Source organism: Ochotona princeps, chromosome 12 (assembly GCF_030435755.1).
Source record: "Ochotona princeps isolate mOchPri1 chromosome 12, mOchPri1.hap1, whole genome shotgun sequence".
NCBI lineage: Eukaryota > Metazoa > Chordata > Mammalia > Lagomorpha > Ochotonidae > Ochotona > Ochotona princeps.
Window position 1 is genome coordinate 43796030 of NC_080843.1, and position 15267 is coordinate 43811296.

The following is a 15267-nucleotide window of genomic DNA, read 5'->3' on the forward strand; positions in this document are numbered from 1 at the left end:
ATAATCTGAAGTAATAAAAGCTTATCATTTATGATAAATGTATTTCTTCTAACTGGGAGGACTTTTATATTTCAAGCCACTGACTACAGAGTATTAGATAATACTTTGGTTTAGCTTGGGCCATTTCATATTTTCTTTAGTAGCATGTGCCATTGCAACATTTAAAGGTAATTTTAGATGCCAACTGATTTTGATTTCCACTGTTTGTAAATACTTTACAAATAGGATAGTGCTGAATAATGATTTGTAAGGTCCAACATATTTCCAGTTCACAACATCATAAACCTAGTGAAGACAGTTTTTTCTTTAAAATCCTTTTAGGGGGAAAAAAAAACCCCTGTAACCAATTATTCCCATCTGTTTGATGTTACACTTGTTACTTATGCTTATCTCACCTTTTAAACCCTTAGACATTTCCTCTGGGTTGTCACTGTATTGTCAGAAAATGGTTCTACAGTGCTTTTATGTCTATATATTCCCAATAAAATGCAATATATGTACATTATTTCTTTAACTTAAAGGGTCTTTTATTAGGTAAAGAAATACAGAGATAGTTTTGTGTTTATGATGTAGCTACTAATATAAACAGAATATATTACTGTGATAATTGAGCTTCAAGTTACACAATATTGATCTAAACTCATACAAATTTAGAAGGCATGACTGTCTCTGAATAGTTGAATAAAAGCAGTTCTTGGTTTTCTTGTCTACTTTCTATATATAACCCCAAAATACTGAGTTTCTCTCTTCAATCTCTAGTTCCTTGAAAAGGATTGTGATGTTTGCCTACATGCAGATGGATTTACTTATTATAAAGTCAGTGTTTTATGGTATGAACTTACAGATACCTGAGTGTAAGTGGCCTTTTCTGAGGACTCCATTTCCACATTCATGAAGTTGAAATGGAAAAAAAAAAAAGCTCAGATTCTAATTCTTGCTTATAATGTTAAGAAGCTTGTGAATATAATGAATAATTTAATAAACAGTGTTTGTTTTGCTGACTCAAAATTTTGGAACCTCCTAAGATAAACAGATTCATATGATTTTTAAAAATTGGATCTTTTGCTTATTAATCACCATTTTAAAGCAAAGGAACAAATATGCTCCTGCAAAAAGGACTGCTAAGAATCAGGTTGGTGATATTTCTGCTTGGCCATGTTTAAATTAACCAGTCAGCTTACATTTAGGGAGTCTGTTGTGCATGTAGCAAATGGATTGAGAAATCTTAAAACCACTCATTTTTTTCCTTTATTAGGTGGTCTTTTTTCCTCTCTGTGTATTTCTGTGCATATTATCTGTCTGCCACGTTTCCTGTGTACGTTGAGAAAGAATGTGAATTTGTCGGTTAGTACAGACACTAAGCCAGTTTGATTCCCACAGGAAACAACATCACAGTGCCACACATTGGACAATGAGCTTGTATATAATGACAGACATTGACCTGTCTGATTTGAAAAGTGTCCAGCACACAGTAGTTGATAAAGTGTTTTCTGTATGAATTAATTGCCAGGAATTACGACCAAGCAACAATTTTTAAACTTTGCAAATGCTCCTGGAGCAGCTTGTGTAAATGAGTAGTTCAGATTTGGCTTCCTGAGACTAATATTTTAAGCTCTAGTCATTTTCTTCATCTTCTATGTTATCACTATTAAAATTTTTTTCTTTTGAAAATTCGGAAAGTTAATAAAGAAGAAAAAATCATAGTGCCACCCCCCAAAAATAATGTTTTTGGGCAGGCATTTGACCTGACAGTTAAAGATGCCAGTCTTGGGATATTTGCGTCCCATATTAGAGTGCCTGGATTTGAGTCCAGAGTTCCTGCAGCCGCTTCTCTAGTTGCAGCTCTGGATAACAGTCTTGATCTCCATTTTTCTTCTTCCATTCTTGTCTCTTAAAATCACTCTAATCACCCTACAGCTCTGATCCACTATAACTCATCTTCATGACTGTGACCACCTCTTTGGTAAATCCAGAGGTCCATTCCCTGTGTTAGATGTGTGCTGATGCTGATCCTGAGAGGCAGCGGTGATGGTCCCTGCCACCTAGGGGGAGACGTGGATTGCATCCTCAGCTCCCATAGTTAGCCTGACTAATCAGCCAATGTATGTGTACAGTGAGTGAAACCAGTAGATGGGAGTTTCTGCTATCTCTGGCCCTCAAGAAAATAAATTAATAAAATCATTTTCAGTTTATGCAAACATACAGTCAGTGTTCTACATCTGCATTCAGACAACTGCATGTTAAATATTTGGAAGAAAACAAAATTGCATCTGTACTTAACAGGTACAGCTCCCCCCTCCATTCTCCAGGCAATAAGTGTAACAACTATTTATAAAGCATTTTCATTGTGTTGGATTTATAAGTAAGTCAGACATGCTTGAAGTATACAGGAGGGTGTGTGTGTTTTGAGACGGGGGCGGATTCTGTGCACATACTACACCATCTTATGTAAGAGACTTAAGTATCCCTGGGCTTTTGTATTCCTGAGTCGAGAGAAGGGAGAAGTATGGTGCTTCCTGGAAATAATCCCCTGTGGATACCAAAGGAACACAGTACTTGTTTTCCCTTAGAAAAATATAACCACATGTGTTAGCAACATGGATGCGTGCAGCCATATATCCCTAATGTTCCTCCTAAAAGCATTTGATTCATGTGTCGTGTTGTTGCAGCTCTGGAAAATAGTGTTGGTCTCCATTTTCTCTTTTTTCCATTATCTATTTTCTTTTATTTTTAAAAATTTTAATTTTCATAATCTTTACATAGTTGATTAGGGAACAAAGGGGCAATTGCTACAGGAAAGTGGGTAAGACCATTGTTTCCACTTTCTCTCTCTCTCTCATTTTTTTTGTATCTGGGGTGAGGGGAAACAAAAAGGGAGAAGCCCCACGCAGCCTCTTACACATCCCAGGGTCCGCAACGTGAGCCATGTTCCGAGGGCACTGCTCAAGTGGTTTTGATAGTTCAACAGTTTTTTAAATTTCTTTTTATTATTATCATTTTATGATACAGTCCCATAGGTCCTGAGACTTCCCTTATGCGCTCCCCAATTCCCTCCCCCCTTAGTGAGTTCTCCCATATCATTGCTATAGTATAGTTCTTCATACATAATCATATCGATTGTTGCGGGCATGGACAGTGGTAGAGAATCCTATTGGGAGTCCATCTTTGATCTGGAAGTAGAGATGCATACTGCATTGTATCCTCACAGATGGATATGATAGTCTCCATTACACAGGTACCATACATCTCCTTAAATGAAAAGCCACAAAACAAAATCAACAGGAAGAAAAGAAAGAAACACCGTGAAGTTAAATAACATGCTAATGAATGACTAATGTGTTGCTGAAGAAATGAAAAAGAAAATCAAAAACCTTCTTGAAGAAAGTGGTGCTATTATAGCTACTGCATGATCTGAGCCATCAAATAATTTAATCAGAAGAAGGGGTTTTGAAGAGATGAAACTAAAAAAAAAAAAATCAAAATCCATGAGATACAGTTTCCGCTGATCTTTGTTGGTGAGATGTGCCTCCTGTAGGCAACAAAGAGATGGGTTTTGTTTTTAACCCAGTTTACTCATTTGATTGACGAGGTTAAGCCGTTTACATTCAGAGTTAATATGAACGAGCAGTAATTTGGTCCTGTCATTTTAGCAATGAGTTGTTCATTGATTTAGTCTTCTGTTATTTTACTGGGATGTTCTTTGCATTTGCCTTTGGTTTTGGTGGGCTCTATTCCTTTTCTCGGTCAATAAAATATCTTTAGGTAACCTTTGTAGGCAGGTTTAGAAGAGGCATATTCTTTTAACTTTTCTTTACTGTGGAAGAATTTTATTTCATTTTCAAAGATGAAGGAAAGTTTTGCTGGGCACCTTATCCTGGGTCAACAACTTTTTTGCTTTTAGAATCTGGAATGTGCCGCTCCATTCTCTTCTGGCCTGGAGAGTTTCCTTTGAAAAGTCTCCTGTGAGTTTAATTGGCATTTCTTTATATGTCAGATGATTTTTTTTCACGTGTACATATAAGGCTCTTTTCCTTATGTTCGACTGAAAAAAGCTTGATTATCCTATGTCTTGGTGAAGATTGATCTTGGTCACCCCTGTTGGGAGTTCTGTGCCCCTCCTGGATGTTGTTTCCCAATTATTCCTCTAGATTAGGGGAGTTTTTATTTATTATTTCATTAAATACTTGTTTAAACCCAGCTTCTCTTTCTGCACCTTCTGGGACTCCCATAACTCTTGTATGTGGCCTTTTTATAATGTGTTTCAATTCTTGAATACTTTTTTTTTTTTTACCCTGATGCAGCTCTGCTTTTAGCTTTTTGTTAGTTCCTGTCATCAGGGGGAGAAACAATCTTCTAATTTTGAGATTCTTTCTTCTGCCTCCTTCATTCTATTTTGGAGACTCTCCACTGTACTTTTAATTTGTTCCACTGTATTCTTCATTTCTAATGTATCAGCTTTCATTTGATTCATTTCCAGTGTGACATACTCCTTAAATTTCTTGGATGTGTTTTGAATTCTGTATTCCCTGTTTTCTCAATGTCTACATCAATGAACTCTGAGGTTGGTAAAGGGTTTTGCTCCTTTGCAGGGGAGTCTTCAGTAACATTCATTGTGTCTTTGTCTCTTCTTTTGCTCTTGGTCATTGCGTTTCCGGTTAGCAGAGTCTTCTCCTTGGGGCAGGTTTCTAAGCTGTGTCACCCACAGGTCTACAGTTCTATTTTACTTATTGCAGTTGGCACACAGCTCTTTGTTTGCAGTCAATTATGCCACTCCCTGCAGCAAGTTCCAGGTCTAGGTTCTTATGTTAGATTTCCACCATGGTCTCTGCAGCCCTAGCTCCTGGCCCAGTACTTGAAACCTCCTGTGATACCATGTTGAGGCTGCACTGTTGTCTGTACAGCCTTTCTCCCACTTCCAGTTGGAGCAGGTCCCAGGATTAGGGAGATACCAGGTTTCCTATATAGCTAGGTGGTGGTTGGTGCTGATCTTGCCAGAACCTGTTGGCTGTTAGGTCTGAGGGCCACATTGCACGATGCCATAGTCGGTTTTATTTTCCTGTGGGACCAGCACAGTGCACTGAGTTCAGTGAGTTCTTGCCAAGCTTCTGGGATCTGCTGCTGTGTCAAATCAAACAGAGCAGCAGTATGGGCAGTTCTTTGTCTGGGTTCACCTCTGGAGCTCCCAGTGAAAGTCCCTTCTCACCTGTTTGCTGGTGGAGTTCCTGCTGCTAGTGCAATTCGGATTGCCACTTGTTGAATGCCTCTGGAGTATCAGTCACTGCAACACCACACTGTTGTGTTGCTCCTTTCCTATGTCTTTCAGTCTGCAGGTACCCCTCTACTGTTGTTCTATCCTCTCCTGTTTCCTGGTATATGCCCTTTGCTTCACACTAGCTAATGTTTCTCTTTCTGTTTAAACGTGTCCCTACCCTATTCTGCCATCTTGATTCATCTTTAGTTCAGCAGTTCTGAATTGCTGCTAGTCTCATCATTCCAAGCAAACGTAAATCTCTGCAAAATCCTTAGTCTCTGTTTGCCTTGATTTTCACTGCCAACACAATGCCATTGTAGTTGAGTGATTTGTTCTTTTCTCTGTCCTCTGTTGTGATACTGGTTATTATCTGCAGATTCTGATTGACTGCCATATCCTCCATGTGCAGCTGGATATGCTGTCCACTGCTCCGTCTGAGCCACTGGGGAGGCTCAGGTTTCATACATGCACTCCATGGTCAGACCATGGAATCTGCACTTCTCTTCATGGTTGGGGTTCTGAGATCAGTAGTTCAGTTGGAGGGATCCCCAAAGAAACTTCGTCTGAGGTAATCCCAGACCTGATTCTTGTGTGTGCGTGGCAGTACAGGATCCAGCACAATCCATTGGCCCAATCATCTTATGCATATGCCTGGGTCAGTTCATTTTTTAGCCCTGTCTTCTATGCAAACCAATGGGTATTGCCATACATCCTGATTGCCCCGCACACACTCGTCCCTCACAAATGCCATGGAAGCTGCAGCCTAGTTGAAGTTACCCACAATAACTCCCACCACTCCCACCCCCTGTCCTGGTTCCCATGCTTGCCAGTATGTAGAACAGACTTGTCCAGTCTGTCCCACATCCCATTCAGTTCTCATGTATGTCAATCAGCAATTAAGTGTAATTCAACCCAACCAGCCCCACTATACAGCCAACATACATACTGGCGGGTGCCTTTCTGTCTAGGCACGCCATCCCCAGTCATGATTCTCATGCTCTCTAGTGGGAGCAGTAACCCAAGGAGTAGGTGCCCACTATTTCCCTACTGGGCCCTCACTCACTCCCGGATCATGCATTCTCCAGGTGTTTCTGCAGTTTAACTTGACAGAATTAGCTCCTAGTGCCAGCATCTGCCAGCTAATGCTGTGGCAATGCCCAGCCAACCCGCACCCACTCTGATGTATGCTTGCACCAGTAAGAACAGTCAGTCCAGCCAGGCTTTACCCTAATCTAGCTCACATGAGGCCCACAGATGTGGTAGCCCTGCCTGGTCTCGTACCCAGCCTCATACATGCCCAGTGTCTGTTAGGCCCTTGTTTGTCATAGTGTGCCCTTCCATCTTTGCCTTGTATGAGCTGACGAGCACTGGGGCCTGGCATCCCCCATATCCTGTTTTAGGATGCACGTGCGGGGGTTGCATCCTGGGCCTGCCCAGACTGTCAGTCTGTTATCGGTTCCTGTAACTGAGTGATGATAGGTTCCATGGTAACACCTAATTTCATCCATTCTGTATTAAACTCACTCTAATGACTAAACCTACAGCGCTTCTCTGCTATAATTCTTCTTCATGACTTTGACCCTCTTTGCTAAACCCAGACATCCATTCTTAACTCAGTTTACCTATCAGAAAAGTTTATTCGGTAACTGATTTACTTTTTCTCCTACCTCACTGTGGAATCTGTCTGCTTGCTTTACTGATTGCCCTCTGTATATGTGTCACTAAATAATATCTTTAGATTTCAGTCCATGGTCTTTTTATCTTGGTCAATCTCATCCTCGCGTATGCCTTTAAATGATGTGTGTCCAGTGTTATTTCTGGGTCAGACTTCTCTTCCACTTTGATATTTAATCAACACTTCAAACATAATTAATCCAAAACCATTCTCATATCTATTACCCACAAAAAAACTGTGGTTCCTTCCGTAAGTCATTAAATGCCAGTCAGGCAGTTTAGGCCAGAAATGTTGTTTTTCATGTGGTTTGATTCCCTGAAAGGCAGAGTAGGATAAAGGTGAGCTGTAAGCTTGAGCAGGTGTGCTCCTCGGAGTCAGCAGCTCCAGAAGGCAAGGGAAGAGAGGCTGGAGGAATCAGGCAGGCTGCAGGGCAGTCTTCAAGGCCTGTCCTTTAGGGCCTCAGAAGCAATAGTGGCTTGTTGTAGCTACTCTTAGGGCACAGCAGAAGGGCAATGTGAGACTCAGGGACATTACTTCAGAAGTGAGTATTTGTAAATCCAGGGACTGGACCTTCAGGAGCTGCAGTATCTACACCCCCATGCTAAGTCATTTGAAAAAGGCTTCTCTGGGAAATGAAACTGTTCAGGCAAAGTGTGAGAGCTGTCTGCCAGTGTACATCCTCTTCTCTAGTTGCAGCTGGTGCTGGACAAGACTTAGGCAGGAGCCTGGAGCTTCTTCCGGGTTTGCCACATTGGTGAGAGGGCCCAAGCACTTAGACCATCCTCTACTGCTCTCCCAAGTATTTTATTTAACAGGGAGGCAGATTAGAAGTGGAGCAGCCAGGCCCAGCGAGATAGCCTAGTGGCTAAAGTCCTCGCCTTGTATGCACAGGGATCCCATATGGTCGCCGGTTCTAATCCCAGTGGCCCTGCTTCCCACCCAGCTCCCTGCTTGTGGCCTGGAAAAGCAGTTGAGGACGCCCAAAGCTTTGGGACCCTGCACCCATGTGGCAGACCCGGAAGAGCTCCTGGCTCCTGGCTTCAAATTGACTAAGCTCCACCCATTGTGCTCACTTGGGGCATGAACCATCTGACAGAGGATCTTCTTCTCTGTCTCTCCTCCTCTGTATATCTGCCTTTCCAATAAAAATAAATAAATCTTTAAAAAAAAAGTGGAGCGGCCAAAACTTGAACTGGTGCCTATGTGGAATGCCAATATTGCCAGTACCATGTCATGATTCCAGCCCCTGTATCATACTTTGTCCTCGTATCCCATATTCAGTTCATCGAATATATTAGTTATGCTTTCACAATACAGACACAGTGTGACCACTGTTAGAGCAGTTTGTTCTGACTTGAGTGTATGCCTTCATCAACTCTCGCATGGAATATTGTTAGATGTTTGTAACTGCTATCCTGTGATGTAGTTTTCTGCCTGTAGCATTGGAGTGATTCTTCCACAACAAAGTCAGATCTTGTTATTCCAGTACTATAGCCTCGCCTTTCACTTAAAATAAGATCCTTAGTTTTTTTCTGTTGTTTATACTTTTTAAAAATTTTTATTTTTGACATGTTTACATAGTTGATCAGGGTGGGAAGGATTGAGCGTTAGGGGAAAATGGGTATAATCATTATTTCCAAGTTTTCTTTTCCTTCTTCCTGTTTCCGGGGGAAGGGGGGAGATAAAGAGAGAAGCTATACCCAACTTCCCAACCGCTCCAGTACCTGAGGATGAACAGCCACCCAGTATCAACCCAGGGTCCCCATGTGGCACATGCTCTGAGGGTTCTCCCCAGGTGGTTTCGATAATTTGGAAATGATGTTGATCTGCTTGATCCAGGGATGAGAAAACCGTTCCAATGTCCATTGGCTGGTGTTGCAGTCCAGTTTGGACCATCTTGTACGTCGTCCTGGCTCAGATCTGCCAGTGGATGTTATGAACTGGTCGAGCACCAGGCCTGTACCACATGTATGCCAGTGGGTATAGTAACCTCAGCTGGTCTGAGCTGCCCCTTGCCTTGGTTCTTGCGCTTACCTGCAGGAACTGCATCCTGACAGGAGCTCAGGTCTCCTCCCAGCAGCAGATCGTGTGCACAGCGATGGGTCCTTGGCCCAGGTTGACTTATTCCACTCTTGTCCTGGCAGGAACAGTGTCCTTGCCCAGCCGGCCCACACCCATCCCGGCTCTTACCATTGGGGAGTCTTTCTGTTACTTATAAGCCCCTCCACAATCTGGGTGCATCATCTCTCACATAGCCCCCTCCCCCCTGGTTTACACCCTTGTAACCACAAAGACCTCATCTGGATTTGCAGCTTCTCTTGGCTTACCTTTCTGCTATCCTGATGTACTCTCTACTTTGTAATTCCTATCCTCCTTTATCGGCCAGCGGCCATAGAAGACAACAAGATGTCTGCAGTGTACACATTCAATGACTTGGTTAAAGTAATCCAGGTCTGTGTAGCAGACCCTAGAAAAAAGCTCAGACATTTTTGTTTTTACCAATGTATTGTTCCCTCAGTTATAGCTCAGTGTAGAAAGATGAATATGTTTTGAAATTAAAATACATAAGTGTTCATCTTGGCCAAGGTTTCTTGAAAAGCATTGATAGTTCTGTCTCCTACAGTTTTCAGTTGGCTTCTGGTAAAATACAGTGCTCTGACTGCGTGTACTGAGATTGAGTTTATGCTATCTCATACATGGAAATAATTATTTCTTGCTCTTTTTTTTTCTATGCAGAGCTTTTCATCCTACTATAAAGGAGGATTTGAGCAGAAAATGAGCAGGCGAGAAGCTAGTCTTATTTTGGGTATAAGGTAGGTGTGCTAAATAACTATTATTTTGTTCTCTAGCCAACTTTGTCCTGGAAAAGAAATTAAACATTATGATAAGGTTATACTTGCTTAAAATTTCCAAGTAGGAGGCCAAAGAGAAACTACTGGATTTTTGCTTTTAGAAACTTCAGATCTGGGCCTGGCGGCGTGGCCTAGCAGCTAAAGTCCTCGCCTTAAATGTCCCGGGATCCCATACGGGCGCCGGTTCTAATCTCGGCAGCTCCACTTCCCATCCAGCTCCCTGCTTGTGGCCTGGGAAAGCAGTTGAGGATGGCCCAAAGCTTTGGGACCCTGCACCCGCGTGGGAGACCCAGAAGAGGCTCCTGGTTCCTGGCTTTGGATCAGCACAGTACTGGCCGTTGCGGTCACTTGGGGAGTGAATCAATGGACGGAAAATCTTCCTCTCTGTCTCTCCTCCTCTCCATATATCTGACTTTGTAATGAAAATAAATCTTTTTAAAAAAAAGAAAATACACTAAATGCTAGCATTATATATTGGTATATCACAGCTACATTTAATTTTTAGGATTCTCCTATAACAACAAACGAGTGTATTAAAATATTAAGGCCCAAAGAGACTTGACCTAGGAGCAACAAAAAAGGGAATAAAGCCCGGAGGCAGCTGAGATCTCCCTTGTCGCCAGGACTCGCTTCCATGAGTTCGATCATTTTTCTGTTAAAGGCAGATAATTTGTCCATTCTTGTGGCTTTCCTTCTTGGTATTTTTTACTTTAATCTAGTTCAGTGGTTGGCAGAACTCATTGTCTGTGATTCATTATAGGGTTCTATGTACAAAAGCATGAGTAACTTTTTTTTTTTTTAAGATTTATTTTATTTTTATTACAAAGTCAGACATACTTAGAGGAGGAGAGATAGAGAGGAAGTGGAGCTGCCGGGATTAGAACCAGCGGCCACATGGGATCAAGGCGATGACCTTAGCCATTAGGCCACGCTGCCGAGACCATGAGTAATTTTTTATAGACAACATACTTTTCAAGGATAATTTTTGGCTAAAATGACATTCAGATTTGATATACTCAATTAAGGTAGTGTCCATAATAAATTGCAGATTACCATATATCCTTTAAGAAGTGTACAGTGGAAATGTGGTTTCTGGATTTGCATCTTCATTGTCTAATGGGCCACAGTCATTGAACTTTATGAAATAAAGCTTTTAATTATTTGGACAGCAGAGAGAGGCAGAAAAAGATATTGTGTATCTGCTGGCTCACTTCTCAAGTGCCCAGAACAGCCCAAGATGAATCAGGTTGAATCAGGGTCTCCCACATGAGTGGGATGGACCCAAATACTTGAGCCATCATGCATTGCTGCACAGAACACACGTTAGCAGGGAGCATTATGGACCAGAGATGCAGCTGGGACTCTAAGGACCAATCACTCAGGTAGGGATGCAAGCCTCCCGAGTGGCATCTTAACCGTTGTGCTAAATGCCTGCCCTGGAAATAAGGTTTTTAAAGCTCCTCTTCTTTTTTAAATGTAAACTCTTGTTTCAGTAATGTTAGTGTTTTATATCTTAGTGTTTACTTACATAGAGCCTTTGGCTTTTCAGGGTGTTTAACTTTTACTATCAATTTCTTTTAGAAGGAGTTACAAAAGACATTTAAACACCTTTTACGTATGTAATCCTATAACTTGTGCTGTTAAACAGTTTAGAGCCTACAAAGACATGTCAGATGTATAAAGAAAAATAATAAAGGAAAATTGTGTTACAGAGCACTAAACAAAAGGGAATGATAAACATAGGTTGGCCACAGAAAACTAAATCATACTGGAATCTTTCACAGTAAACTGTTTTTCATTTCCAAACAGATATGTATGCAATCTGGTGCTCATAGCTCTCATACAATATATAATGGTTATTTTCTCAAAATTCAGCAGTCTTCTGAATATAGCCTCACACAAGTCTGTTGACAGAACTACAGACCAAAGAGGGAGTGAGATCGTTCCCTGAAAGGGCGGACTGAATGCTCTTTGTCCTTCTATGCAAAGACACACTCGTCTCATCCATGGAAGATCAGGTGCTTCTTCAGTCAGTTGAACATCAGTACATGCTTCATGCTGTTCCCTACCCACACAGAGTAGAGGTGACAAACAGCTAGAAACCACAGTACTCGCAGATTGAATGATTGCCAACCAACAGTAAGTTCCAGACAGACTGGGGAATGGAAATGGGCGGCGTTCTAGGTCCACTGCAAAGAGCAGTGCAGCCTCTGCAGGCCTTGAGTTTCTGGTTGCTTGAGACTCAGTTTTGAATTGTGTAAGTTCTAGTCCATTTTATGCCTGTGGTAACACACTTTGAACAATGATTTCTTGTTAGGCCCCGCTGGTGTGTGTTCCGGTGTTGACTAGGTTATCTTTGGGCTAATCCTCAGAGATAGGTTTTATCATGTGCATTTTTTACATATGAGGAAAAATGTAGCCCAGAGTGTTTAACCAAGACAGATGTTTCATGGCTAACGAGTGCAAGGATTAGGATTTGAGACCTGTAAGTCAGGTAACTAAAAAAAATAACTTGTAAACACTATAGTGTGTTTTATCCCTAAAATTTAATTATTTTAAGCTTACAGCAATTACCCTGTGGTTTAAATCAACTATTGTCACTTGCAGAGGTCCAGAAGAGTTAAGTAGGTTAGATAAGATAGGAGTATAGCTGTCTTACAGCAAATAGGATTTTTGTTATTGTTAGTGTTACTTCTTTTTTTTTTAAAGATGTTATTCATTTGGAAGCCAGAGTTACAGAGAACAGGAGAGACAGATCTCCATCTGCTGCTACATGGCCCAAAAGGCCACAAAGGCCAGGCAGTTGGGCCATCTTTCACCAAGACCATGAGGAAGTTGAACTGAAAGTGGAGCAGCTGGCACATGGCCTGGCACCTACAGGGTAGGCAGACATGCAGGCAGCAGTTGAACATTCGTGCCACAATGCCAGCACCATGTGCTAATTTGTTTTCCTTGCCTGAAGATGTACAAAAGATAAACCTTTCCAATTTTGGTGAAATTAGGCTTTACCAAATTTTAGATTTATAATAACCTCTTTCTTTAGTTTTTGTTAATACCATAGGCTTTAATCCCCTGAGTTCCTCACAAAGCTGACTAAGACATAGGGGTTTTGAGATTTTCTGTCAAAAGATAATTTAAAAAATCTGAAGTTATTGTGGAGAATTTGCCACAGGCTAGGCACTGTTATAATACTTCGCAAGCATCAACTAATTTAATTCTGACAGTCTGGGTACTATGCTGTTGCTCTATAATGAGGAGACTGAATCATGGATTTAAGCATTTGATTATGGGAGTGGAATTATATATAGTCCAGCAGAAAAGACACTTACACTGTTTTTATTTAATTTTTTTTATTGTTTTCCACAGCATAGTTGTGTAGGTATAGGGGCTCCTCCCTCTCCATTTTCACCTCCTCCCCATTTTCCCCTGTGTTACTGCAATAGAATAGTCCCTTAATACAAGTTTAACTTTCTAATATGTAAAAGGTAGAAAACCTGATATTGTAATGTCAAGGTGTATTTACAAGTTTCATTGGGAGTCCTACTTTTATACAGTGGTAAATACACTATACGGTGTTCTTCCTTCCTGGTATGCTAATCTCTTGTACAGTTGATATATGTGTGTGTATGTGCATTGGCTATCATGTTAGAACATAATTGTCCTTTTTGGATTGGCTTACTTCATTGAGCATAATGGTTTCCAGTTGGGACTATTTTATTGCAAATGGGTAAGATTTCATTCTTTTACGGCTAACTACTATACAACAGTTTCTTTATCCATTCCTCTGTTGACAGACACTGCTGCCATTTCTTGCCTTCACTAATGTGAATTGGTACTGCTGTAAACCTAAGGGTGCAAATTGTTTTCTCAAATGCAAATTTCATTTCCTTTGGATCATATTTTAAGTTGTCTAGATCAGTTCCCAGTTCTGAGCACTCTCTGTGCTAACTTCCAAAGTGGCTGGCTAGTTTACATTCCCACCAACAGTGGCTAAAGGTACCTTTTCCCTGCATATTCTCACCAATAATTGTTGATTTGTGTACGTAGGCCATTCTCACTGGAGTAGGTGGAACTCAGCTTGGTTTCTCCCATTGCGTTGACTGCTTCTTCCCTTTCTGGGATCATTTCCTTGTAGTGTGGAAGTCTCGCTTGTTTATTTTGGTTTCACTGCTTGTGCTGTCGGAGTCTTATCTAAGTCTTTGCCCATGCATAATGCCTTGTGAGTGTTTCCTATGTTTTATTCTAGTCATTTGAGGGTGTCTGGGCACAGATCCTTGATCAACACAGAGCTGATTTTTATATAAGATGAAAAGGATCTTGTTTCTCGCCTCTGCAATCAGATATCCAGTTTTCCCAGCAGCATTTGTTGAAGAGACTGTCCTTTCCCCCTGGGCTGTTTCAGTTCTGTTGAACAGCACTTGGCGGCAGATGACCCTGTATTCTCAGATTGAAGCACTCGGTCACTTCCTGGATCTGACTCCAGCGTCTTGCAGAGGCAGACCCTGGGTAGCAGCAGTGAGGAGCTGACTGGGTTCCTGCCAGCCCTGTGCCCGACCTGGATGGTACCCCCATCCCAGCCTCCGCTGCTGGGCACCCTTGCGGGAGTGCCAGAGGATGAGAGCACGCTGCTTCTGTATCTCACAGACACATAAACTTTAGGAAATTTTGAGCAAAGTTATCCAATGCCAAATGACAATGCTTGTATTAAAACCCATCAGTTTAGGAAACAGGTGTCTGGATTCTACAACTATACAGTATACCACTTTCCCCCAAAATAACTTGTAATCTGCAGGTTATGACTCCACTAAACTATATGTTATGTTGACTTTTTTTTTAATTGATGCAGAATGAGAACTGACTCTCAATTTCAGCAAATTGAACATTGAATCAATGATTTATCTTAATGGTTAGTGAAATTAAGTGAAAAGTTGTAATTTCTTATTTGCCCACAAGATGGTGAAATTCTCATTAGTTTTTCATTTCTTAGAACCTATATAAATTAATTTATGATCTGAATTTGGTGCTGTTTATTAGAAGCAGTTTAATTTCTTTTTACAGCCCATCTGCTGGTAAGGCCAAGATTAAAACAGCTCATAGGAGAATCATGATTTTGAATCACCCAGATAAAGGTAAGTGTATTTTTCATAAAATATGGAGATATGCTGTGAAATCCTCTTTGTGTACTTAAGCTCGTTATAAAAGATAATGAGATGGAAGAATTTGGGCCACAGGGGTTGAAGTTTTTCTCATAGATGGCCTTTCAGTCAGTGTTTGGATGTATGTACTCAGCTTTCAGGACCCAAGTTACTGGCTTGTTAGTGCGTCAACTACTACTGGTGCAACCACGGAAGAAAACATGAGTGGTGTACTCTGGCTGAATAGGCTGGTTTGGGCGTCTTGTGTTTATTTAACCTTAAGCATAAAAACACAAGATTTGGAGGATTTCCTCTAAATCTCTGAATGAAATGTCATAGATGATTCAGAATTTC

At 41.1% G+C, this 15267-nt stretch overlaps 1 protein-coding gene across 1 annotated transcript in view; it reads left to right on the forward strand.

Moving 5' to 3' along the window:
• Window positions 1–15267, forward strand: part of DNAJC15 (DnaJ heat shock protein family (Hsp40) member C15) — an 82037-nt gene that overhangs the window by 54484 nt on the left and 12286 nt on the right. The window contains exons 4-5 of the mRNA XM_058670699.1: window positions 9663–9739; window positions 14837–14907. Coding sequence (XP_058526682.1) covers window positions 9663–9739; window positions 14837–14907 — 148 coding nt within the window. The remainder of the gene's footprint in view (window positions 1–9662; window positions 9740–14836; window positions 14908–15267) is intronic.